At 40.8% G+C, this 25,029-nt stretch overlaps 1 protein-coding gene across 3 annotated transcripts in view; it reads left to right on the top strand.

Annotated features, from left to right (window-relative positions):
* Positions 1 to 749: 749 nt before the first annotated feature.
* Positions 750 to 25,029, top strand: part of dock5 (dedicator of cytokinesis 5) — a 44,205-nt gene continuing 19,925 nt past the window's right edge. For 2 of the 3 annotated variants that reach the window (XM_074669925.1, XM_074669924.1), the window contains exons 1-18: positions 750 to 959; positions 12,862 to 12,945; positions 13,183 to 13,223; positions 13,307 to 13,362; positions 13,626 to 13,722; positions 13,859 to 14,007; positions 14,141 to 14,276; positions 14,721 to 14,878; positions 15,577 to 15,658; positions 17,141 to 17,270; positions 17,907 to 17,979; positions 20,599 to 20,741; positions 20,905 to 21,030; positions 21,168 to 21,292; positions 24,022 to 24,120; positions 24,342 to 24,414; positions 24,506 to 24,609; positions 24,849 to 25,029. In XM_074669925.1, coding sequence (XP_074526026.1) covers positions 917 to 959; positions 12,862 to 12,945; positions 13,183 to 13,223; positions 13,307 to 13,362; positions 13,626 to 13,722; positions 13,859 to 14,007; positions 14,141 to 14,276; positions 14,721 to 14,878; positions 15,577 to 15,658; positions 17,141 to 17,270; positions 17,907 to 17,979; positions 20,599 to 20,741; positions 20,905 to 21,030; positions 21,168 to 21,292; positions 24,022 to 24,120; positions 24,342 to 24,414; positions 24,506 to 24,609; positions 24,849 to 25,029 — 1,900 coding nt within the window. In that variant the 5' untranslated portion in view covers positions 750 to 916. The remainder of the gene's footprint in view (positions 960 to 12,861; positions 12,946 to 13,182; positions 13,224 to 13,306; positions 13,363 to 13,625; positions 13,723 to 13,858; positions 14,008 to 14,140; positions 14,277 to 14,720; positions 14,879 to 15,576; positions 15,659 to 17,140; positions 17,271 to 17,906; positions 17,980 to 20,598; positions 20,742 to 20,904; positions 21,031 to 21,167; positions 21,293 to 24,021; positions 24,121 to 24,341; positions 24,415 to 24,505; positions 24,610 to 24,848) is intronic. The other variant, XM_074669926.1, reaches the window with a different exon arrangement.

Genomic DNA, 25,029 nt, shown 5'->3' with positions numbered 1-25,029 from the left:
ACACACACACTGGGGTGGGCAAACAAAAGGCTAAGTGGGCTACCAGATCTCCACCAGCAGCTGTAAATGACTTTACAGGGAGAGGAAGGAGGCTGTTGAACAACATTCGTTATATGTTGGCCATGTTAAAATGACATTTAAATTGAGTCAGCAGCCTCATTAATGGAAATTGAACCCAGTTGTTAAGGCCATACCTACACAATCTTTTGTCAACATTTAATTATGTTGCTTCAATTGAACAGCCTGCACAGCCAATCCAAATATAGCATAATGTGATATGATTATGTCCCCAGTGTGGTCCATTCATGCTCACTCAGAACACAGAGGCTCTAAATGAGGCAGCAGCCGGGAGTTTAAAACTCAATCTCATATTAAATTAAAAACAATAACCAGGTGATAATTTATGTATGACGCATAAGTGATTTATAACTCACAAGATTGTCAAATGGTGTGCCAGTTGTTCTGAAAGTGAAGTGCCAACACCGTGAGGAGTCCTTGAAAGTAAATGAGGGGTAGTTCAGTCTCATTATAATTTTCCCAGAATTCAATTCTGGTTCATTTGAAGATTTATGAGGAATTGTAACAGCTATCGACTGAATGATGAGTAGGAGGGAAAGCTCCAATGACAAGGTTCCTGAAACCAAAGCCTTGTTGGAATAAGTGTCTGTGTGGTAATGAGGATATTCTGGTTGTTATTGTGGGACAGACTTCAGTTTAGGAGGCTCGCGGTTCACGCCTACCCTGCTCTGTCCTCTCCCTGCCCCGCTGTGCGTGCCCTCCTCCCCTCCCTCTGCGCTCACAAGTCATGATGGCGGAACTGTAGACTCCAGGACGAGCAGGAGTGCACCGCCCGTCCTCGCTCAGAAATTGTACATAGTTATTTATTTATTCCGCCGACTCTGCGTCTTCCCTCACTATGACTCGCTGGATTCCCACTAAAAAAGAGAAGTACGGAGTCGGTAAGTCCTCAAATCGTTTCTGCGTGCGTCTTTTACTCGCCGAGTAAACTTCCACCAACTCCACAAACTTCAAGGGAGAGGGGACTGTGGAGTTGGGAAACACAAGTTTTGGTGGTTACTTTGTTGTTGTTGTTGGAACACGTCGGGTATAATTAGCTCATGTGGGTTTCACAGACATTTTTTTTAGCTCAGAAAACTCCATATTTACTCTCCTCGTTGTCACAGACAGCAGGTATTTGCTCGTAGTAAGAACTGAACTTCTATAACTGTCCATATGGGGTGTTTAGGAAAAATGGGAAAGTGCCAAGAGTTTAATGAGCATACCAGTCATTCTTGTATTAAAACTTACGGAGCTGACTCGTTGAAGTTAAGAAGGACTTCAAAAAATTGGAAGTCCCTTTAAGCCCCCCCTTAAGGACTCCTGTAGGGCCCCACATGGGAGCCACTGCTGTGACTGTACTGTATGCATGTCAAATAAGGGAACAGCATTTGCATAGACGTTAAATTGGGCTACTTTTATATTGAGGTTTTACTGTATCTGACATGTGGAGCTGTAAAGCTCTGAGTTACTGTGAAAAACTAAAACTTTTTGCAGACAAGACTGTATTTGTGTAGCTAGGTGTGGTCCGGTCCCATTTGTGCTAAATGTGTGTTTGTAGGCCTTCAAACCACCAAACATGCATGTTCCTGCTATCAGGTAGTCATCCACACCCTCAGGGCAAATCTGCACAACCAGCTGCCTCAGTTATAAATTCCTCTCAGCTCAAGTGTAATTACTTTATTGTTTGACTTGATTGTCAGCACAGGTTGGCCAGTCATTGGTTTACTCTTCTGACTCACCGGATCACTGGATCTGTGTTTAAAGCTTCAGACAGTGTTTCCTGGTGGGCAGCAGATGTGCTACACCTGAAGAACAGCCTGCATGTTGTGATAGTGAAAACGCCCAGTGTGTAGTCTCTCTGGTGTGTTAGTGAATCAGAGCCCAGGACTGAAATACCTCAGCTTTGTGCTGTGACCTGGATCTTTCAGCGACTTTATCTTGGGTTTTAAAGAGTGTACTGTGTGCTCTGTTGACTAAAAAACACTTTCAACCAACGAATTTGAGTGTTGGTAGCTCTCTGCAGCATGCGCACTCTCTTTCTCTTGATTATATATGACCTTGTTTTAGCAGCTGATGTTGAGGAATGTTCTGTGTTAATCCCTTTGGATCCCAGTATGGCGTTCAAAACTGTTTCCCTGTGTGGTGGTGTTGACTGCGCTGTTCTGCTGCCATTCGCCTCAGAAACAGGGCAGGAGTCACCCACACTGTACTAAATCCTCTAAAATGCCATCAGACCCTGTACAAGGTCTTACATTTTTAATCCGATTATCTACCCAGGATGTGCCCAAACACAGGCAACTTCCAGTGGGGATGAAAGACGAGATCACCAGGTCTCTGATGATATCGGTAATAGCTTGCAAGCTAACAAGAACATGTGGGTAATATGGGGATTAAGATATCACAATCTTTAATGGTGAATTTGTGGTGCCATGTTATTAAGACAGCTTCTTAATTTTTACATCCTGAAGAGAGGAGCTCCTCCAGAGACACATCTGAGCTTTGAAAACCAGCAGGTGACAAATGTGTGCTTCCTCATTAGATTGATTTACTGCTTCTTCTTTTTCTATAAGAATCACATTAATCACACCTATGGCATTCCTACACATCAGCACAATATCTCTGAGTGTGATGTAAATGCTAGCATGAGCAAATAACTCCCAAGACAAAAATTTACTTTGACAAAGACTTATTCTTCTGATAAAAGATGCTTTATGTCACGATGGTAGACAGTGCAGACACATGACAAGTTACAAAATGAAAAACAAATCTTGGGAGGTGACCTGTTTTGTTATTGAAACCCCAGCTCACTGCTGGAGGTCACATAAACTGCGACACGACAATGAAGCAGAAAATCTCAGACTCTACTTGAGACAGTTGAGTTGCATTGTGGGTAATTCAGGTGTCTAGTCTCAACAATGAGAAGAAGAAGTGGTTTAATCAAGGTGATGTTTCTAGATCTGCTTGAACAGTTTGGATCCTTAAAAAATCTATTTTTTTTACAAACTTGTGAGACTGAATAAAATTAATGCATTTTATTATTTACTTGTTCACATCACATTCTGCTAGCAGGACATTGTTGTTCATCATTATAAAAAGCTAAGCTGTTTGAAACCAGTCAGGGCCAATTTGAGATGCTATAGGTCCAGTGAACTGTCTTTGTCACCTACTGGCAGTGTTGAGGAAGTTACTAAAAGATAGTGCACTGTGCTTTTTTTGTCCCCCTGGTGCACCTGTAGTAGCTTTTTTTTGCTTCCACTGGTGTTTGAAAAGCCCTTATTTCAGCCTCTGTCCAAAATGCTATGTTTTAGCTACCATCTCTTCAAGACTCTCCCTCCAAAATCCTCTTTTACTCTGATTGGCCAGCCTTCTCAAGGTCTGTAAGGGTCAGAGCTATGGGTTGACCTTGATGTTTAAAGCCTGCCACTCCCATGTGCCATGAATCAGTTAGGAGATCCTTTAGGGTGGGGTCTGCAGGATTCGTAACCTGTTAGTAAACACAACATAAGTGGGCTCCTCCACCTTGGCTCAGTGCTAGCAGCAGCACACACCCACTTCCTCTGACCTAAGCTACGTGAATACACACACTCCTTAGCCTAACAACCACTTGCAGCATCGCATTTGAAGATAGGAGAGACTTGAGAGCTGTGCACCTGACTTGTCATGTTAGCGCAAGCTGATCGCGGGTATTTGACACACACCTGGTTAGCAGAAAGCCAACTCGCATTGCTCTTTCTCCTGTACTGCTCTCCAAGTGCCCGAAAGCGATTGAAAGTGGAGCCAAGCTTCACCCTTGTTCAGGAAAAAGCTTTATCTGTTTGGTGTTTCGTTTCACTTTGGTTGTGATTTTCTTTTTCTTTGCTGCGTCCACTATGGTAGCCACTCTGATTAGTTTCCAGAGTCCCTTGCAAACTGGGTGTGCTGTGATTGGTTGATGTCACCGCGCTTGCTTTCCACCCAGAAGCATCCCAATGCAACCAAAACATCAACATACAGGCAGGGGGTTGAGGCAGACGCTGACACTGACACACATGTATAGAGCCCTGTAGGAGATTGTTGATGATGGTGGATTATTCCTGTAAAAGTTTACATTTTATTTCTTTTGGAAAATCCTGCAGACCATACCTTTAAGTGATGACCTCATCATTCCAGCAAGTTCTGGGAAGATCTTGTGAAGGTCTCATGGTATTTTACAGACATATCCTGGGATTCATCATTTTGGCAAAGTAATTGTTGTCTTCTTTCTTCTTTGAAGCACCCTGTCTCTCCTCTTACTGTGTTTAAGTAAAAGGCTCTCTGAAAGCAACAGACTTTGAACAGCTGATAGGGGAAACTTGTCTTCAGCAACGCACCTTATAACCAGCCTGTTTTGTTCCTCTGGCTCACAGACTGTAATTTGAAATCAAGCCTTTGCTGTTTTCAGATTGAGCTGTTCCTCTTTTGCCTTGTGAGCTTCACCTGAGTCACCTGTGCATGAGCAGCACCGGGCTTTCTGGGAAGTAGCTGCCTATTGTTTAGTTGGAAGCTTCATGAGATTAAATTACTCCTTTTGAATACTGACAAAACCCTTCCTCCCTTTGCACTTAGACTACAATTGACCATTATATTGTTCTTTACCTTGAGAATTTTGTTGAATTTTCGATACAGAAAGTTCAGACCTGAAAGATTACCAATTGAGAGTGTTTGATGTGGAGGCTGTTCTACTTTTCAGGATGCTACTGTGCTGACAAAGGAGGAACATAGCACTTTGTCTCATCTAGTTGTCGGCTATTTGACGTCCTTGAGTCCTTTTCAGCATCTGTTATTAACAGTGTAGCTGAATTTACTGCTGCTAAAAGAAGTGGAGTTACTCAGTTAAACCTGCTTGCTGATTCCTGGTTTGCACTTGGGTCCATTTCAGAGATGGACTCTTGTACAAGAGGGACAACTCAAGCTAGGGCTGGTGATTACGGCAAAAATCAAACTGACAATTAATTGAACCTTCTACCTCAATTTTGGTTGATGTGCAATTATTCCACTCCTAGCTCAGTTTATTCTCTAAGTATTTGTGTAATATTGAGACAAGTCGCTGAATTGACCAAGCACGGATAAACTACTAAGGGTTACTTACTAAAACAAACATACATCTGTGAGAATGAAAATGGGTTAAGGTTACTTAAGGAGAAGATAAAAAACACATATTTCTCGCAAGCAAAATAAATCATCCTTATACTGGGGTGTTAATGTTGAAAATAACTTTCACCATAAGATAAAGGTACTTCACTACTTTTAGGTGATGTCATCCTTATTGCTGCCAAAGTGTGTCCAAACAACAGACAACAAATTGCTTTTGGGTAAAAGCTGCTCGGGATGTGCTGTCAGCTCGGTGTGTGAGTTTTCCTCCATGATGATCCTGTTCTGAGAACTGCCGGATCCAACCACAGCTGATAGCAGTTACATTATCTACATGTGTCCATCAAGCTATGCTCAGTCTGTTCTCAGTCTGACTAAGCTGTTTACATGCATTTTAATAGTCAGATCTCATGCTGACTACGTTCATAGTGTGATTTCTTAAGCTGCTTGTAAAGGTACTGAGTGTAGCGGACTGCATCAAACAGTGTCACGTGGCTACTTCTTATATATATATATATATATATATATATATATATATATTAGGGCTGAACAATTTATCGTTTTCAGATCGAAATCACAATTTTAGACAATGCAATTTTGAGATTGCCAAAGCAGCAATTTTTTTGCAGTGCTCCTGACTGACTCAGGATCTGTTGTGTCAAGTATTATACAATCTAAAATCGCAATTCAATCTTTTCTTAAAATCGTTCAGCCCTACTATATATGTATATCTTTAGTTTGTCATCAGTTTATCATTATTTTCATTAGTAAAAAGTAAAATACATTATTTTTTGGATTTAAGGTATTTTTTTGATTTAGCAAGTCTGATACATTACTAGGCCCAACCTCAGCCTCTCAGCGACTCCTTTGTTGTTTAGAGTTGCTACAGTGTATTTGTAAGGAGAGAATAACAAGGGAGGAAAATCAAATTAATCGACACAGCAGTTTTACGTTGGTCAGAAGCTCTAAATGTCACTTTCGATTATTTTTCGGTTTACTGCCCAGCACTAACTCTAGCTCCATCACAAGTCTACCCCCTTGGCTGTACACCTGGTTCCTGTCTTGTCAGTGGCTGTTCAGGATGGGTGTATGGGCTGAAACCTTGACATGAGAAGTAGGACAGCACTTATGTCACATATTCAAGGGTCTTACATGTGTAGAGAAAGCAATATTCCTATCACTCACAGATAACCACTTCACTACTTTCACCAAACACGAGGCTCTGTTCACTCTGTGAAGAGCTTTTTTTGTTCAACACATGATATAACCATTCAGTACCTATTCATATCAACACAAAAACTCATATATACCATAACCTCTTTAAACTTCTGAGTGGTTACATGCAGAGATAAGTGCCTGCAGTTGTGTTGCATGATACTCAGCCTCAGCGTGCACAAGTTAAAAGATTATCCTCCGCTGCTCCATCTGTAGTCTGAATCTAAACACTCTATCGGGAGGGCCATTTGGAGGGTTAGGCTCCCAAAAGAAAACACGACACACTATCCTCTGTGGGAGCACTTAAAACAGAAGGGCAGGCCCAGGTGGTCGGGTTAAGTGGAAGAATTAGGATGCAGCTACTGTGATTTTAGAAATAGTGACACTATGAGCACGGTTTTCCACAGGAAGTTCATTTAACTCGTCAAAAGTTCACGTTTTCTCTCATTTTAAAAATAAATGAATTTGAGATAAGCAAACCTTTTTAAAGTTAAACAACAGGAAGCACAACAGTCTCTACATGACTATAAAAACACACACACATTTAACTGTGTGTGCACTGGAGGCATCAGGTGTTCACATAACTGTTGTGTAAGCAGCCTACTGGGCCATGACTTGCTTTCTAACAACTCACGAATCATAGTCACACTTCCCTCCACCATCAGATGAATGTGCAAGTGACCTTTTCTTTCCTACCCCCGCACAGTTTTACACGGTGACTTAAATATAATCACTGTAATTACTATGTTTAAACCGTGGCAGCGAACTCCTGGAGTTTACATGTTGTAACTCTCTGTAAGTTATAATATTATGATCACAGTCATTGGACTCTCTCATGGATGCACATGAGCAGTTCTGCTGCCTCCTGTAATAACTTGACTTTTCTTCAGGGAGCTGTAGTAATAAAGAAAGAACAACGCTTTCTCTCACCGTGGTCATCAGAAAAGTGTTTCACTATTCTGCCACTACTTCCTCTTTTTAATATTGTGCAATAAATGACGGATAAGTTTCCCACGAAAAGGTGAGGAGCCAAAGTCGTTTGCTGCGCAGGTGTTGTGTGCAGCCTGGGCGTCTTAAATAAATACAGAGTTGTTGTAATTTGCAGCCTCCTTGGATTATCACCTCCTCAACCTTGCGTGTCTGTTTTTGCAAAGTCAAACGTGATTGCCTGCAGCGATAGACATGTTGACCTTGTTCTAATTTGTTAAGAACTGACCAGAATCAGACATAATTTCAGAGGTTTTTTTCGACGAACCTGAAGAAAGACATCTGTGCTTTTTCTCCCTCTGATAAGGCAGTAGTAATTTTCTGGCTGTTAAATGTTGCAGCAGGGTCTTTAACCACACTTAAAAGATGAACCCTCACTGGACCTAATTCCATCCCTTTTTGTACTATTAGCTCTAAACTTGAGAATTAAGTTTTTGATTTATGGGTAACCTATAAGGACTTCTTTGCTTGAGCACCGTTTAAGAGCTACAGATCGTTTCTGGCTGTCTAGACAGAAGACGGGAGGCAAAGGACTTCTCTACTTCTGAAACGTCCTGCCTGAGGAGAGTTGGCTGAAGACATTAATAGGCGTGCTTTTACCTAATGACTTTTTGGAGACACTGTAGCTTTCCCTGCATTGGAGGCTTTTAGCATAAATATGCTTGAATTCAAGTTTTATAAGAGATGTTTTATTATACATCATTGAATTAGATCTAACTGAAGACCTTTGCACATATATAACGTCATCTCAATGTGAGACTTCTTTTTAGTTTCAGCTCAGCTGTAAAAGTTTCTATTTGATGTTCAGTCACATCTGTGGAGCTTGATTTATGCCTGACACATTTCTGCTTTATCACTTCAATTCTTTTATGCATTAGATTGAAAGTTATCCCCGCTGAGAGTGAAAATGAATTCAGTGGCCGATCCTTTTGTAACGTTTTTACAATCAAGGGTTGGTGGCTAGACTCTTGAATCTGCAACATTTTGCATGTGAGTGTTTTTCCTCTCTTGTATCCATTCCTGAGTGAGACAACGGCTGTGACTTGTAACAGTTGTTTATGCTTTGCTCCCGCAGCGTGCTGCTGATGAGAACAATAGATCCACATTTAATGGTGTTAAGTTTGACGAGCTGCCAGTGGCTGCTTGAACTGTTCAGCCGTGGTGTTCTTTAATTGTTGGCTAATCCACTCCTATGATAAATCATTCAAAGGGAATGAGGCTGACTTTGATTTGGAATTAGTCTGCACGTTAACATGAACTTTTAGACGCAGGCTTTCTTGGATTTTACAGAAGCAGCTCCAGGCTGGAGGTTTAAGGGCAGAAGAGATTTCGTGTCTCAGAGTTGTGGAGATGAGCCGTGTTGCCAAGGCCCACACTGTTGCTTTTAGTTTGGACAGTGTGGCATCACAATACGCTCAACTGGATCTCTGCCTTTGGCAAATTGCCATGCTGTTGCCAGGCCTGCACAGTGTGTCAAGTTGGTGAATGGACCATTGTCACTCACGGCGTGACCAGAGGCAGATGTCATTTCTTCGATGCATGTTTTATTGGATATTTTTTTGGCTGCACAAACAACATTTAGGTGAAAATGAACACCCTTTGAAAGAAATCTTGCAGTATGTCAGATATTCTGATGCACCTATTATAAAAATCAGGACTGACTCCAATACAGATGTTAAATATAGCAATTCAGCTGACAGCTTGTTCCAGCTCAGATGTTTTTTCATGACTTCAGCAGCAGAAATGACAATCTGAAAGCCTCAGTGTGATAAATAAGTCTGAATATTTCAGAGCTCATGTGGAAACATTGTTGTGTGTGGCTTTTCATAGCTCCTTTTAAATCAACAAGCTTTCATTTACTCACATCATTAGTTAATAAAAGTAGTCCCTGTTGGTCTTTCTTAAAATTTCACTTGCACATAAACATGTAGATGGACGAATCCTTAATGGAGGTGTCATAACACCAATGTTTCTAATTTTTAAATTAGCAGAAAATGAACTTTTTGTCACCCAGAAGGTCTGTTTTTGTTCGTTTGAGTTTTCAGCCTGCACACAGTGCTGGTCACTGAACTCACACCAACATTTGACTTCTGAAAGACCAAATAGAGAACATTATTTTTCAGAATTAAGTCTATAATCTATAATCATTTCCCCTGAGTTATCATTCCTTATCCAGTAGAAGTGTGTGATAATGTTAGTATCTGCTGAGACAAAGTGTGCTGTTTGTGTTTTTTAATATTCCTGCTTGTCAGGTGATTTTACAGCCATCAGTCAACAATCTGCGGGTCTGAAATACCAAAAAACATTGTAACCAGGTGATCACTGTCTCATTTCTCTGCTCTCTGTGTGAAACACCCATCTGAACAAGGTATGTGTAATCATGAGATGCTTACAGGAGCTCACCAAATGTCAGTACTTTCAGACCGGTGAATGAGAACAGTGGGTGGTGTAGCAGCTGTGACAGAGGCCGGAGCAGAGAGACACATGGCAGGCAGGAAAAAGCGCAAATTTAGCTGAAACAAAACCCAAGCTGTTGTTTTCCCACATGTTTGTGAGGAGCTGTGGAGTTGTTTTTGAGTTTTTAGAGTATAACCACTGTCAAACAATCAACAGAAAAACTCTCCTTTTTCAGTTTTGCTACTTTTTTTTTTACAGAGCCCCTAGAGGGACATTGACAGAAATAAATAAAAATATGTTTCTTGTGCTCATGAGAAACTTACTCATGAGAACTGGTTGTTTATTTTTTCTGCTTATGTCTCTTTAGGGGCTCTGTATTTTTGTTAATGCTGCATCTTCAGCCCATCTCTATATTTACGTACTATCTACATTCACACACTCTTTCTTAGCTTAGGGCGGCTTGTGGTTGAACTAATGAGTAAAGATCTTTGTTATTGTCAGCCTTGGCGCACTTTGATACTTTTGAATGAAAAGTAGTAGAAACATTTGTAAGCATCTGAAGATTTTTTGTATTATTATTATTAGTATTATAATCTTTGAATACTTCACGGCACCCTTGTACTTTTTCTTATGCTGCTGACGGCCTGCGCAGTAATATTTCTTCCAGGAGCTGTGCACTTCAGTATGTTTTTCAGAGGCTTCATATCCTATACTTAATGTCTGGAGATAGGGATGGGTACCCAATTAGGTACTTTTATAGGTACCCACTAGTGCTGCACGATTTGGGGAAAAGGTGCAATTTGCGATTAGGTGGACAATATTGCGATTGTGCTTGCGATTTAATAAAAAAAGTTGTGTCATGATGAGTCTACAGACTTGCTTGGTTATCATGGAGAAAAATCGGAATTGCATGTGCTGACATTGCGATAACCTCTTTTGCGATTACGTAATTGTGTGTGCTGACATTGCGATTGTGATTGCGATTGCGATAATCGTGCAGCCCTAGTACCCACCAGGCTCTGCCTGTAGTCTCGAGTACCAGCTCATGCAAAATCAAATGGTACCATTTTTAAGTACCTATACGCATCCTTCTGACTGTGAGAGAATGGAAGAGTAGGTGATTCTCTATGCTGGACATAAACACAGCGTTGCGAGTTTATATCATTACTGAGGAATAAATGTGTTAAATTGAAAAACTTTGAGATTTTATTATCAAACAAATGAATATTTATTAGCACATAAACAAACAAAAGAACCAAAAAGTGGTACCGTATCGTTTCGAACGTGAAAGGTACCCATCCCTATCTGGAGATTGTCTAAACTGTGTTTTTGTTTGTTGGTGTTGAAATCTTTTATCAATTCCTTATTTTCTTATTATAAGTTATTAAGTATCATATTAGCTCAGCAGCAGACATGAAAGACCAAAAGCCTCAGAGTAATAAATAAGTGAGAATCTTTCATGGCCTTTATGGATGGAATTGTCATAAGTGGCACACAGTGCAAAATTTGCATTTGGTTTACTTAATGTATTCAGTTTTTATGTCCTTTATTTGTTGCCTTGGGACACAAATTGACCCTAAGTAGTGTCAGAAGACAATACGCTCACTTAGCCTGGTGATGGCTTTTTAAGATTCAAGCCCTGCACTGTGGATGTTAAGTGTTTGCTCATCAAAGACTGTAACATGCATTGCAACCTAAAACTGCTGCAAAAATCAGACATTTTGAGCCACAACAATCACAGAGAGCGTCTGGAAATTCCTGGAGGGGCTGTTTGTTAATTATCAATAAAGGCTGATAAAGTTTACTGCTGCAGAAGCTTTAAACCTATATTTGTTTGTTTTTGTCTTTTCATGCCCAGATGAGTCAGGCGTTTTTTACATGAACCTGTACAGGTGATTTCAGCAGCATTAATCAGCATGGGTCCAACTTAATATTGTGGGAGCCCGAGGGGTGGTTACACAAACAGTCCAAGAATAAAAACAGATTCCCTGCGGTGATGTTTTGTCTGGGCAAATGTTTTCTTATGGGAAGCTGGAAGAATCTATCAGCTGGGAGGAAGTCATGGAGAGAGAAGAGTAGTCACATTCAGTCAAGTCAAGTTTTGGTATTCAGACTGAGGTGTGATAAGCTGAGCCAGTTGAAGCGTGCTGTGAAATCTAGCCTCCAGCAACAAGCATTATCACCATGCAAGTCAGGGCAGAGCTCTGCTCATAGTTCCTCTATTTCCCTAAGAGAATGAGTGGCTGCGCGCTATTGCAGCTCCCTCAAGTCATGACAAAGACCTCTGTTACAGTATTGTTTGCCAAGGTTTTCTTTTGTAATGACTGCCTGGTGAGTGTGTGTGTGTGCACGCGCATGAGTCTGTGTGTGACGTGCTCCGCTGTGATTCCTCCCATACGTGTCCTGGTTAGAGAGTCACAAAGGAGAGACAGGAGTCTCCTCCAGGAAAGCTGTTAGGTTAATAAACTGAGTGAAGGTAGGGCCAGGCCTTGCAGGTGAGCCAGCTGGAAGGAAAGAAACCCTGCAGAGTGTAACCACTGACCAAAGACCACAGTGGGGAGATAATATCAGAAAATACTGGGTGTGATGCCATCTCCTTCTTAGCTCTGCTTGTGACTTATGACACTGGAGCTACCTGCTGCAGCACAGTCCCATTTACTGCAGCGTTAAACACGACCGCGGGGCATTTGTTTCAATTAAGAATCGTCAAAATGCTCTAAAGGTTTTAGTCACACTGTTCTGCTGCACAAACACACAGCCTGGTGTTGGAAGGATGAGGAATAAATCAAAGATCAAGCTCTTAAATGCTTGCGAGTCCGGGTTTAAGACATGGGGGGTGGCTTGGTTTCCTTTTTGTGGGAGAAAGTGAGAGTCTCTGATCCAGAGCTTTACTAGAAACAGGCCTGCTCCAGGTTACAGCGAGTGATTTGAAAAGGGATTTGGGGTTTCTCTTAATCCACTGGACCTAGTGGAGGGAGAAAACTTGCCGTCAAACTATCAGAAATCTTCTCTTTGTTTACATCTTTGGATGAACCTTGTGTGTGTGTGTGTGTGTGCCTCTCCTAACGAAACATCCCCTGCTTTATCTTTCAGCAATCTACAATTATGATCCGAGCGGAGAGCAGGAGCTGTGTCTACAGGTGGGGGACACGGTGCACATACTTGAGAAATTAGAAGGTGAGTCTGAACACACAGCAGGCCCCGACACGTCTCTCTGGCTAACATCTTCAAAGCAAGCTGGCACAGGCACTTAAATGAAACTCTGAACTAAGCTGCACTCAATAAGCTATGCATAATCATGTAAATGAGTCTACCACATTGTCCTCCTGACAGGCTGGACTCTCACCACTCCAGTCTTGTCCACTGCCTCTCCTTCTCTCTATAATGTTTCCTTCTTCATTTCTGTTTCCTCAGGCTGGTACAGAGGCTACACACTTCGCAAGAAATCACACAAGGTAAGGGCGTCATCAGCACTTTATTTTTCCTAGAACTAAAGCCGTGATGTATATATGCTAATGAGACCCCTTTGCCTCCTCAGGGCATTTTTCCAGCATCCTACATCCACTTAAAGGAGGCTACAGTTGAGGGAATAGGGTGAGAGCACATATCAGTAAACATAACTTTGTGATGATTGCCCATTTTGCTTTTCGTGTTCCAATAACGTTTTCTAGTAGCTTGCCTGTACACTTATAATTTGCATGAGTGAAGATCCACTAGTGCTTGGCTGTTCAGGGAAACCGTCCAAGTTTTCATCATGTACATAAATGCTCTGGAGTCTTCTTTAAATGATGTGACATGACCAGTGAGCGATGAGCCACTTTTCCAATATCTTATCGTTGTCTTCTTGTGGCTGGTAGCCAGCAGGAAATAATTATTCCAGCAGATTTACCCTTGGTGCAGGAGCTCGGGGCCACGCTGAGGGAATGGGCACAGATATGGCACAAGCTCTACGTGGTATGTTTGGATTTTGTCTTTCTTATCAGCTTGTCCGTCAGGACATACATACACCACTGTCCTCTCTGACTCACAACACTTTGACGAGCGCTTTTCTACTCCAAAAGATTTGTTGTAAGGAATGTTTATCTGACAGGCGAACAAGACATCCCAGTTCAGGAGTGTTCAGCAGATGGCCTACAGTCTCATCGAGTATCGATCTCAGATAGTGTCAGGAACACTGCCGAAGGATGACCTTGTGGAGCTCAAAAAGAAAGTCACGGCAAAGATTGATTATGGAAACCGGTACGAGTGCCGCTGCCTTATTGTGCAATAAGTCCTCTTGTGACATCAAAGCTGTTGTAAAGTTTTATAAGCTTGAGTCATGGCTGAAGGATTGTCTCTGTAAACTCAAGTGATACTGCTCTGTGCCGCATAGGATTCTGGGGCTCGACCTGGTGGTGCGAGATGAAGCAGGAAACACACTGGATCCGGACCACACCAGTACGGTCAGTCTGTTCAGGGCACATGAGACTGCTTCACGCAGCGTTGATGACCGGATACAGGAGGAGAAGGTATCAATCACATGTTTTCATCCTTGCATCACATATTTCTGGCCCTGTTGTGTTGGAGTGTGATCATAATTAAGTGATCAAAAATCAAATATCCAAGTTTCATTAAAATACAGCAAGACATCAGTGTAAAAGTGCCAAATTATACTCTGACATTCGTAAAGTCATAATGCTTGTTAATGATAGTAATAAACTGTCCTGTGATATCATCTGATATTGATCGTTTCCCCATTGGATACATCATCTTGTCAAATAAGCAATACCATCACTTATTGAATTGTTGTCCAGAGATTTGTTCTTATTATTAAAAAGAATCTCAGGAGAGCGATTCAATCAGAACAAGTTTCATTTTAATGTTCTGCTATTAATCGCATATTATGATGTGACTTGTGATTTGAAACCTCATTACAACTATATGCTTTGTCTGGGGGTCTTGCTTTCCATCAGACGAGGTTACAGAACCTGGATATGAGACGTCAGACTCTATTCAGCACTGTTCACACCTACAGTCTGCTCATGAACCTGAAGAACTTTGTGTGCAACATCGGAGAAGACGCGGAGCTCCTCATGTCTCTGTATGACCCTGACCAGTCTGAGTTCATTAGGTACACTCCTCACATCTCTTTTATTTCAAACATGAAGCACCAAACTGGGGTTATTTTTCAGTTTAGTTTAATAAATCATGTCAAGATTATTTGTGAAGGTCATTGCTTTTGCTGCTTGTATTTCATTTTCAAACACTTTGAAGAGTTAAAGGTACAGAATTAAGCTTTTGAACCCAGAGAGTGGAGAGAGTGTGTGTTTGGAAAGTCAGAATGTTTGCAATGAGAAAGGTCTCAGAGGACTCTTTGGTACCGCTGTGATAAACTTGAAAACAAAGTTGAAAGCATTCCTGAAACCAGATTGGGTTTGCCCAGAGTAAATCTGTCGCAGCTCTGCCGTCGTCACACCTTTAAACTCTCAGACTGATCATACGTGTGTCATTAGGTCACATTGTATTACAGGGAAACAATAGGAAAACACACAGCTCAACATTCATACACTCAGACATGTAGGCAAACACACGTGCAGCCGTGCTTTTGTTACTGTCACTGTTACTGTGTGTCATTCAAATGTGTGATGTTAACAACTTTAACCAGCCATATCTAAAGGTTTTTATGGTGCAGAGTTTTGGATTCAGACTCTTTATTTCTCCCAAAGGGCATTGAGTTTAAACAGTTTCAATTAGCTACTGGTAAATGTTTTTCTAAAGCTGCTCAGACAGTTCAACATCTCACTGTGATTTTTATTCAAATTCTTGCAGCGAAAACTTCCTGGTGCGCTGGGACAGTATGGGGATGCCTAAAGAAATTGAAAAACTCAACAACTTGCCAGCACTATTCACGGTAGGTGAATCCCAGCCCTCCAGCTGCATTCCCAGTGCTTCGGATTTGAACAATCCAAACGCTGCCTGAGATCTGTGACAAAAGAGACAATTTGGTCCTGGATCGCTCCTAATTTGCTGCCAGTTTCACTGAATGGCTCGCATTCACGGCATATCTTTGTAAATTTGAATACATTTGCCTCCATTAATTTCCTGCTGTTTATGCTAATAACACAGACAGCATTTCCCCAAAGACAAATCAGTTTATTCACCTGCATGTGACCTTTGTGTTTTCCATTAAATGTTTGTTACCCAGAGTTTTTATTCATTGAAACAAAGAGTCTGGGGTTTTTTTAAGTTTTTTTTTTTTTGCAAAGCACAAAACAGTCTGGTTTCCAGAACATGCAGAAAAGTAAACATTTAAAGCAGCTCAGATGTTCACAGCGTCTTTATGTTCACCCTTCACACTGAAGGGTTTTCTGCATGGCTTTTATCCTGACATATTCAGAATCAGGTTTGCACCCCGAGCCACTTGAACGCACATGATGGAGGGTATGCGTATACCTCACTTCCCCTTCAGGACGCACCCCCTTTCCATTGGTATGAGTGGCAAAACAAACCTCAGCAGTAAGCACATCAAGACTGGGAAAAATGTGGAATATGATTTGAAATAAGGATAGTTGGACACAACATTGATCTGTAAAACCCACCAAAGAACAAGGGGTCCACAGACATCCACATGTGCCCAGAAATGGTTTCCTGACACTTACATGGACCTGATTTCAATTGCTTTATATGATTTAATATACATTATACAGTGTATTGACCCAAGTGTATATATGTATTTTCTATTTATATTTCTGGTATTCAAGTATAGTTACTAATAAATACTTAGCTTCAATATAGCTACAACAATTTTGTGCTGGAGCATTTGGAAAACTGGGTTAGCCTCAGTTTGAGTTAGTTTATAAACCATGGTCGAACATCAAGCACAATATTCATAATCACACAAAAGAAGACAAGATTGTCTCAGTTATGGGAAATAAAGCTGAATGAAAAATGGTCAAATTTAGAGCTTTCGCAATTAAGGGAATGATTCAACCGTAAAATATAGTATTAATAAATATTAACTGACACATAATGGGAGCCTCAAAACCTGCTATTGCTGCCTGGATTGTTCCTGTAAATTGCAGCGATCCATCAATTTGTCTTTTTGTTGTCTTTCAGTGGCCTTTCAAAAGATGGCTCCAACTGCTTTTCAGACATGTTCGCTCGATCAACCGCGTAACGACTGTTCCCCATTTTTTGATTTTGTTTTCAAGTTTAGACTGCATATAAGCAAATGCTGCCACCCAGTGGGCATAATCGCAGGGGCTCCTGCTTACTGTGATGACCCTTGCTTACCCTCTATTACTTGCCAGTGATTTGAACTACCTGATATCTATCGTATGTAAAGCACTTTACCTGTCAGTATATCATCATAGACTGTGTTTGTGTTGACCAGGACCTGAGCAGCAGTGACCTGATGAGGCAGCGGCTGTTCCTTGTGTGTCAGATCATCAGAGTGGGCAGCATGGAGCTCAAAGAAGGCAAAAAACACACAGGAGGACTGAGAAGACCATTTGGTGTTGCTGGTAGGCTGCTTGAAAACTTTCCTGGTATTTGTAATATTTGTTTTGAATCCATCAAGAAAAATGCCGCTCCTCTGTGGTGGCACAAAATAGTTCCATGGAGGTGTAAGAATGAAGGATCCATGTGCCGAATGAAATGGGAACACCTGCTTCCTGACCTAGAAAATGCCTTCATCCCTGCTTGGCAAAGGAGCCAGTGGAAATAGGTTTAGCACTCTTCTTTTTGTTTTTGGCCAGATGATTAGTGGATTTGATGAGAAATGCCTTCCTCTGCGGTTCCAGCAAATGGACTGAAACCAGAGACAGAAAGAAATAACATTATTCTTAGCCAGGAGAAAGAAAAACACTTTAGAGAAAGGGCCGGGTGGAATGAACATTTCAGAGGCATTTGCGAGCTGTAGATCAAGAACCCTCAATCTGTTTTAGTTGGCTGGCTGTCTGCAGTGCCGGGCAACAGGTGAGCAAGATCTGAGTTTCCGCTCAGCTTCTGTTTTTGAAGCAGAAACTGCAGTTTGTGCAGTTAGTGAGTAAATGAACTATATGAACAATCAAAACAGCGGAAAACATTTCGTCAGGGAAATCAGTGTTCCCTTGGAGACAGGCTGTTGCCCTTCAGTGATATTTCCTTTGTCCCTGCAGTGATGGACGTTACAGATATCGCTCATGGCAAGACCGATGACGAAGACAAACAACATTTCATCCCTTTTCAGCAGTAAGTAAATTGTTTTTTCACACTTCCACATTGCTAACAGGCTCAACCTTGTTTTGTAGCATCACACAGTTCAGTCCAAGTAATGGAAATAGACTGAATAGGACTGGAGTTTTTATTTGCTTACTGTGTTACAGCAAATCTTATTTAACTGTGTAGCCCAATTTTTGCTTTGTTGCATTTCAAGGACAAAAAAACCCCAAATCTTTTCTGAATTCGAAGTGTTAGCTCTTTTCAAAGGCACGCTTCAAGGCCACGTTTTCACAGCACCTGCGAGATGGGCGGATGAGGCAATGACGCGTTCACAGACATCCTAGATGGAGGTGCACCAAAAATATCTTGACTGATTTGTGACATCTAAACCAAATTTTCTGAGGTTTAACCTCTATTTGTCTCTTCTTACAGTGTCACAGTTCACTGTCTTGAGGAGATACTGACACATTTTCTGTCAGATTGCATAGTTAACATCAAATAATTGGAGGAATTCTAAAATAATAAATGTTGACACAACAGTCTTTTGCATTGCTTTTCTCGAGGGCTGTATGCTAATCCAGATTTAGGAATAGTTTATGTCTCCACAAAACTGATGTCTCCTCATTAAAAGTGAAGAAAAGTTTCCAGGACATGTGATTTCCTGCTTCCTAGAAAATTTCCACTAACCCAAGTGTGTGTGAGAGAAGAGAAAAACTGCACCGGGGAAGTTGTTAAGCCTTCAAGTCTTGAAAATGCATTTATATTTCATTAATGCTCAGGGATTAAGTTGCCTCTGGTAATAACGAACTGGACAATTACAAATTAATCACAAAAAGGTCAGACTAGATTGGTTTATTAATGAACAATAAAAAAAGTGTATGCTTCATATCTGAGGTGAAATAACATTAGAGGACTTGTATCTGACCCAAGTTATGTAAAGCTCACTCTTTTAATCATCATACTGCAATGCATCAAGTGTAATCAGTGCATAACTCTGAGCACTGGGCATACATTTCTCTTCAGAAAGCTGTCAAAACCTAAAAACAAGTCAGACCTAATACATATTAACAAAGGCTGACAAATAGCAAAGATAAAGAAAAACTAAAGTCAGCTTTGTTGTTTTTCCTTTGTGGACTGGAGTTAACTGGACATTAGTCATCAAAATTAAATCTCACAGAAGCCTCCTTACAGGAACAGTTGAGTCAAATACCAAAAAAAGCACTAATGCAACATGGCACCAGTATGTAATGTAACGATTTGGCACAAATCAAGAACTATTACAGAAATGGCCTGGCCATGTATTTGCTTGTGGACTCTTGAGGCGGGTGCCATTAAGTATTTCTCATTATAGGGACAGAACAATTCATGGCCTTTCCATTGATGGAAGGATCTCTTTTTCCTTCCCAGAACAAGATTCAAGCATCTGAACAGAAAAACTAAGTCTGTGTGGGATGAAAAAGAAGAGTGAGAAATCTTTGACTCCCTGACAGTCCTTAAATAACGTGTCAATAATGTATCATAGCTACGCAAGTCGGCTTTTAATCTTATTAGGTTAAATGAAGATCTTATCTTGTAGCTCTATCAAATAGTTGAATCAAAATATTTAACTTTAAGAAAAGAAGTTATCCCACTGACTGGGAAAACTTCTACATTATCAAACCCAGTAAAGGACAAAGGAGACTAGAACTGACAATATTGAGTTTTTCATTGTTTTTTTTTTTTCTCTCGCCGGTAAGGTAAGGGTGCTGAAATAATCTTTTGAAATGCTGAAATCTTGTGTTTATGAATAGTTAAAGGCATTTAGGTTGCATTTCTGCACTTGGCTCCTTTTTGTGGCACCAGTTCTTTTCCCCTCGGGTGGGTGTGGTTTGTTGAGGGTGATGTGATGCACTCAGTCCCTGTTAAAAAAAACTCTTTCATCATAGTGAAACTTTCATCCACATTTCTCCCTTCTGTATCAACCTTTTTTCCTCCAACACACAGAGAGTGGACGAGCAAAAAGCTGCATGAAGCATTAGAATAAATCAGGACATGCATTCATATAAGACCGCTGGCTTAAAAATGCTTGGTTGTTAAATTTGAATATAAAGAATGATCCCTAATAACAAATATTTATTTGAGGCATCACTTCATAATGCTTTTCCTGTCAGCCTCAGCACTAATGATTTTAAGTGCACACAGAGAAATTTTAGCATGCAAACCTGCTAAATTTAGACAATTGTTAAATCCTTTTGTAGCAACAGTATGTTGGCATGCTGACATTAGTATTTAGCTCAAAAATACACCCTCATTGTTAAGTTCGCATGCCTGCAGACTGGATCAATTTGAGATGCCAGTTTTCGTGCAGTGCCTTAAATTCAGAATGAAAGCAACAAAGATTTTTGTTCTCTGACGAGAACATGAATGTGGATTTGAGGCTTGCAGTGTTTGAGAAAAGTATCCCTGTATATTTTCGAGCACTCTTTGCTACCTGACTCTGTAGAAGCCACTCGAGGTAAGTGGGGTGTTTGGAGGGATAATGGTGCATCTTGTCAAGAGATCCAGAACACCTCACTCTGCCTCTGCAGCCTCTCTGTCCATTTGTTTGTCACCTGTCAGAGATGCTGGCAGCTGATTTTTCTTAGACTCACTCTGATGCTTCTCTCCCAGGATAGCTATGGAAACCTACATCCGTCAGAGGCAGCTCATCATGTCTCCGCTCATCCCTTCTAGAGTCATAGGAGAGAATGAGCCGCTCACCGCCGTCTTCAACAAAGTGATTGCCACGCGGGAGGTCAATCACAAAGGCCAGGGTAAAAATGAAGTGCGCACAGACACTCTGTTCCCCTGTGATTTCCCAGGGTCGCTCTAAATTGAACCTTTTCTGTTGAGGGGAATAAATGAAGTGTGAGGGGTCTTCCAATTGTGTGCTTTTGGTGTCTGCCTCATTGAATTTCTTTACATGTTCTCTGGCAGGGCTGTTTGTGACCCTGAAGCTCCTCCCGGGGGACCTGGCCCAGGTGAGGAAGGACTACCCCCACTTTGTGGACCGCAGCACAGCTATCGTCAGAAAAATGGGCTTCCCAGAAATCATCCTCCCAGGTGGATTGAAGTCTTTGTTGCTGGGGCTTTGCTCTACATATGCCGTGGTCATGTTCATTTTAATTGCTTACAAAGCCGTGAGGAGGGTGCATAAATTCTTGGCACATCCACCTGATCCTCTGTTGTTCTTTCTCCAGGAAACATCAGGAACGATATTTACGTAACCTTGCTGCAGGGAGAGTTTGACCGCGGTAAAAAGAAGACCCCAAAGAATGTCGAGGTTATCCTGAGTGTGCATGATGATGAAGGCAATCCAATGGAGGTGAAAAAGACTTTTGACTCAAACAGTGGTGTTAATTTTTCATAATTAAGCTTCTATGAATAACTTTGTACATTGTCTTATAATTAATTTGTATTCTGTTGTTAATATTTAACTTTTCAGCTGGGTGGTCTGTCCACCACTTTGGCATTTTGAAATTTCATGCAGGCATTTACGGTCCCCACAGTTTAAACCCTCATTACCTCAGTGATCCTCTAACATCTCTTTAGTTTTTCTTTGATATTTTAAATAAGATATCTCAGTAGCTGTCAGATAAGTGGCAGAACATTTCGGATACACAGTAATGTTCCCCTGGCAATGACTTTTGATTAGTGTGTTTCATCTCCCCCAATCATTATCCTTTTGTCCTGCTCTCTGGTTCACAGCAGCATACCTGCAAAGCAACTGAACTCCTTCAGGCCTTACTTGCACACTGTAGTGGAGCTACTGCACAATACACACCTAACATGCTCTTAACTAGGGGTAGGCAACCTAGGACACGGTTGCCAAAGCTGGCACGGGAGGCTATTTATGTTGGCATGCAGAAAACAATTACAATAAGGCAGAGGACAAAATAAATGAATTAATAAGATAGATAAATAATAAAACTATTGTGTTGTATTCTGGTTACCACATAACAAGAAATTGAGCAAACAATAAATGATCTTACCTAAAAATTAAACGAACAACATTATCTTATAAATTTAAATCATGACGTTACAGATTTGCGAATGCATCCTGCAAGTGCATCACCGCAAATCTCTCTGGAGGTCAGTTTGCTAGCTTCCAATTGCATCCATTTTTTATCTGGTTAAACAAAGATTAAATAAAATAGAATAAGATTTAGTGGTGTTATCAAGGCAAACAAACCAAGTTCCAGTCATTTTTACCAGCATAGTTGGACAAGAGAGTACGGATTTATTGCCAGAGATCGAGCAATATGCACCCTTTGCTGTCGAAGTGTGGTATGTTAGGACATGAAGTACACAGCATCTTTTATGAGACCAAACAGGAAAACAGAGTTAGCAAAGCATGTGAAACATGGCAACACATTCCAAACTTTCTGTTTTGTTAAAAATCAGGAAACCGTTTCTCATTGCTAAGCATGGAAAAACCATTAAAGGAGACTTTCCTATCGTCTGTCGATGACTTTATAAAAGAAGCAAGTATTGGCACTTTGGGCGTGAGTGTATTTTTAAGTTGCTTTAGTCATGGAAAAGGTTGCTTACCCCTGCTCTCAACTAAGAATGGGTATAAAATTATTTTGATGCCAATGCCCTTATTGATTCTGCTTATAGATCTGATTCTTTATCGATTCCCTTATCAATTCCTCCTGTGAATTTTCTCTGTACAAGAAGTAGCTTTACAGGTTTACTGTGTCAACAAAATTTCATTGAGTTTATAAGTAAATAAATATGACATTGGTCCCTGGATCTGGATAATTATGAAGTAAATAAGTAAAATTAAGGAAAAATTGTACGTTATGTGACATTGATGTACTGTTTTGTTATGTTATTGACTGAAGTAGGCAATCTAGTGTCTCAAAGTGGTTATAGCACACTGACCTTGTGGTAGTAGTACTAAAGTCCGCCATGAGCCTGCACGTACCTTTTCTTCAATCTTGCCTGTTAGTACTTTGACATTTAGAGTTCTTAGTATTGTTTACAAAGATTAAATAAGATTTGATAAAAGTTGAAGTTCTGTTGTTAAACCAGAGTTTTACCGATGTATTCTAATGGCTAGCATATTCATGCAATTTCCTATATACGTTATTATCAAGCTAATGCTATTTTTCTGTGTCGTTTTTTGTACATAAAGGGATGAACAACATGTTGAATGTATTCAATCGGAATCTTGTGTGAGCAAGTATTGTACATTTCTTTGTGTGTTCACTTCTTCAGTAAAACTGCAGAAAATCCTGAATCAGAGTTTTCTGGAGAAACAAGATAGCTGGGGCGTAGTCAACGTAAAACCTGGCAACTCCAGCGTAATGTAAAGAATCGATGAGGGAATCGTTTAGCATAAAGGCTAATGATGTCGATGGATTGAACCATTTCTCATCAATTCTACACAGGAACAGGTTTTCCCATCCCTACAATAAACTCATTATATCTTAGTGAATAGTAAATGTTGGTTTTTTAACATATCTAGCACAGCCTCAAACGACTGCAGGGAGAAAGTTTACTTCCAGTATTTCCAACTATCTTTAACAAACAAACATAATCAACTTTCCCCAAACTGTCAAGCTTTGTAGTAATGGGGTCAACCTGAGCTCCAAGGATTAAATCTTCACTGGCATTTGAAGAGATTGGTAAGGGCTATCTTTGAAGTTCATATTCCAAAGGAACAAAGAGAGATGAGCTTTTCAAATGCAGTTTGAATATTAAATATCTGTTTAACCTCGCTGTGGGTACCTCAGTGTCTGAAGTAAAGGAAAATAACTGTGATACCTGCAAATCAGGGGGTGTAGTTTTGAAGGAGATAAACAGTTAGAAATCTGGGAAAAGCATGCATTACAAATCTGACGTTAAGGATGAAACACTGTCAAAAACATGTATGAGATCTTCTTTGTGTGCCACACATAGAGGATTTAACTCTGCTGTGGAAGGAAAGTGGGAGCATAAACGTGCTTCTTTGGGATGTTTGGCACTTTTCCATCAGAGATAACTGCAGACACATGAACGAGCAATGATATATTGTTGCCATCATGTCTTCCTCCTCTGTTTCTGTAGAAAGCTATATTTCCTGGTGCCGGGTACGATGGAATCACAGAGTACAAGTCTGTCATCTACTACCAGGTGAAGCAGCCGTGTTGGAATGAAACAGTCAAGGTAAGCTTGTACAACCAGATACATGTGCTTCAAATGAGATGTGTCCCATGTTCTTTAATTAGTGTTTCAAAGGGATTTACTTAAGCTCAAGACAATGGAGTAATCTTCTACACACCTTCTGTTCATACAAATTTCCCAGCAGATAGCACACCTTCTATGGTGGGTGTTATCTTAAATTCACAGTCTGCTTAATTCCCCCCACTTTCTCTCCTTCCCTCAAGGTGACTATTCCCATTGAAGATGTTTGCCGCTGTCACCTGAGGGTGATGTTTCGACACAGATCATCCCAGGACTGTGAGTGACTGTGCCTTATTTGTATGACAAACACTGGCACGTAATCCTGCCACCGTGTTAAATGCAGCTTACACTCCTTTGTACCCTTCAGCTCGGGACAAATCAGAGAAGCCCTTCGGCATGGCCTTCGTCCGTCTCATGAGAGCAGACCGGACCACACTGAAAGACGGCAAACATGAACTGATTGTCTATAAGGTGCTGTAGCAGGTTGTGGCTTTGTATTCGTATTCTGTGTGTAATTCAATTTTAGAACACTTGTCTGTGAAATAAGCAGGAGATTGTCTTTATCTAATAGCACCAAAGCAGGTGTCTTCAATAGCCGACTGTGGGTAGATGGATTATTCATGAATCTCACCTCAATCAATAGATATGAAATTAGATCTCTGCCGATCAATATGCTTCATGATGCATTCCCTGATTTTTGAATGCCTTAGGTTGACGTGAAAAAGGCAGAGGATGCAAAGGTTTATCTCACCTTGCCAGCAACCTGGGCTGAAGTCGACGAAAAGGAAAAGCAAACGGGGAAGCAGTTTCACCATTCAGGAGTGATTCCTGTGACGAAAGATAGCTTCCAGATCGCCACGCTCACCTGCTCCACTAAACTTACCCAGAACG

This window comes from Halichoeres trimaculatus, unplaced genomic scaffold (assembly GCF_033239565.1).
Source record: "Halichoeres trimaculatus isolate MK-OKI-2021-1 unplaced genomic scaffold, fHalTri1.1 fHalTri1_scaffold_5, whole genome shotgun sequence".
NCBI lineage: Eukaryota > Metazoa > Chordata > Actinopteri > Labriformes > Labridae > Halichoeres > Halichoeres trimaculatus.
The sequence above is the reverse complement of the archived record's forward strand: the minus strand, read 5'-3'. Positions and strand labels throughout refer to the sequence as shown.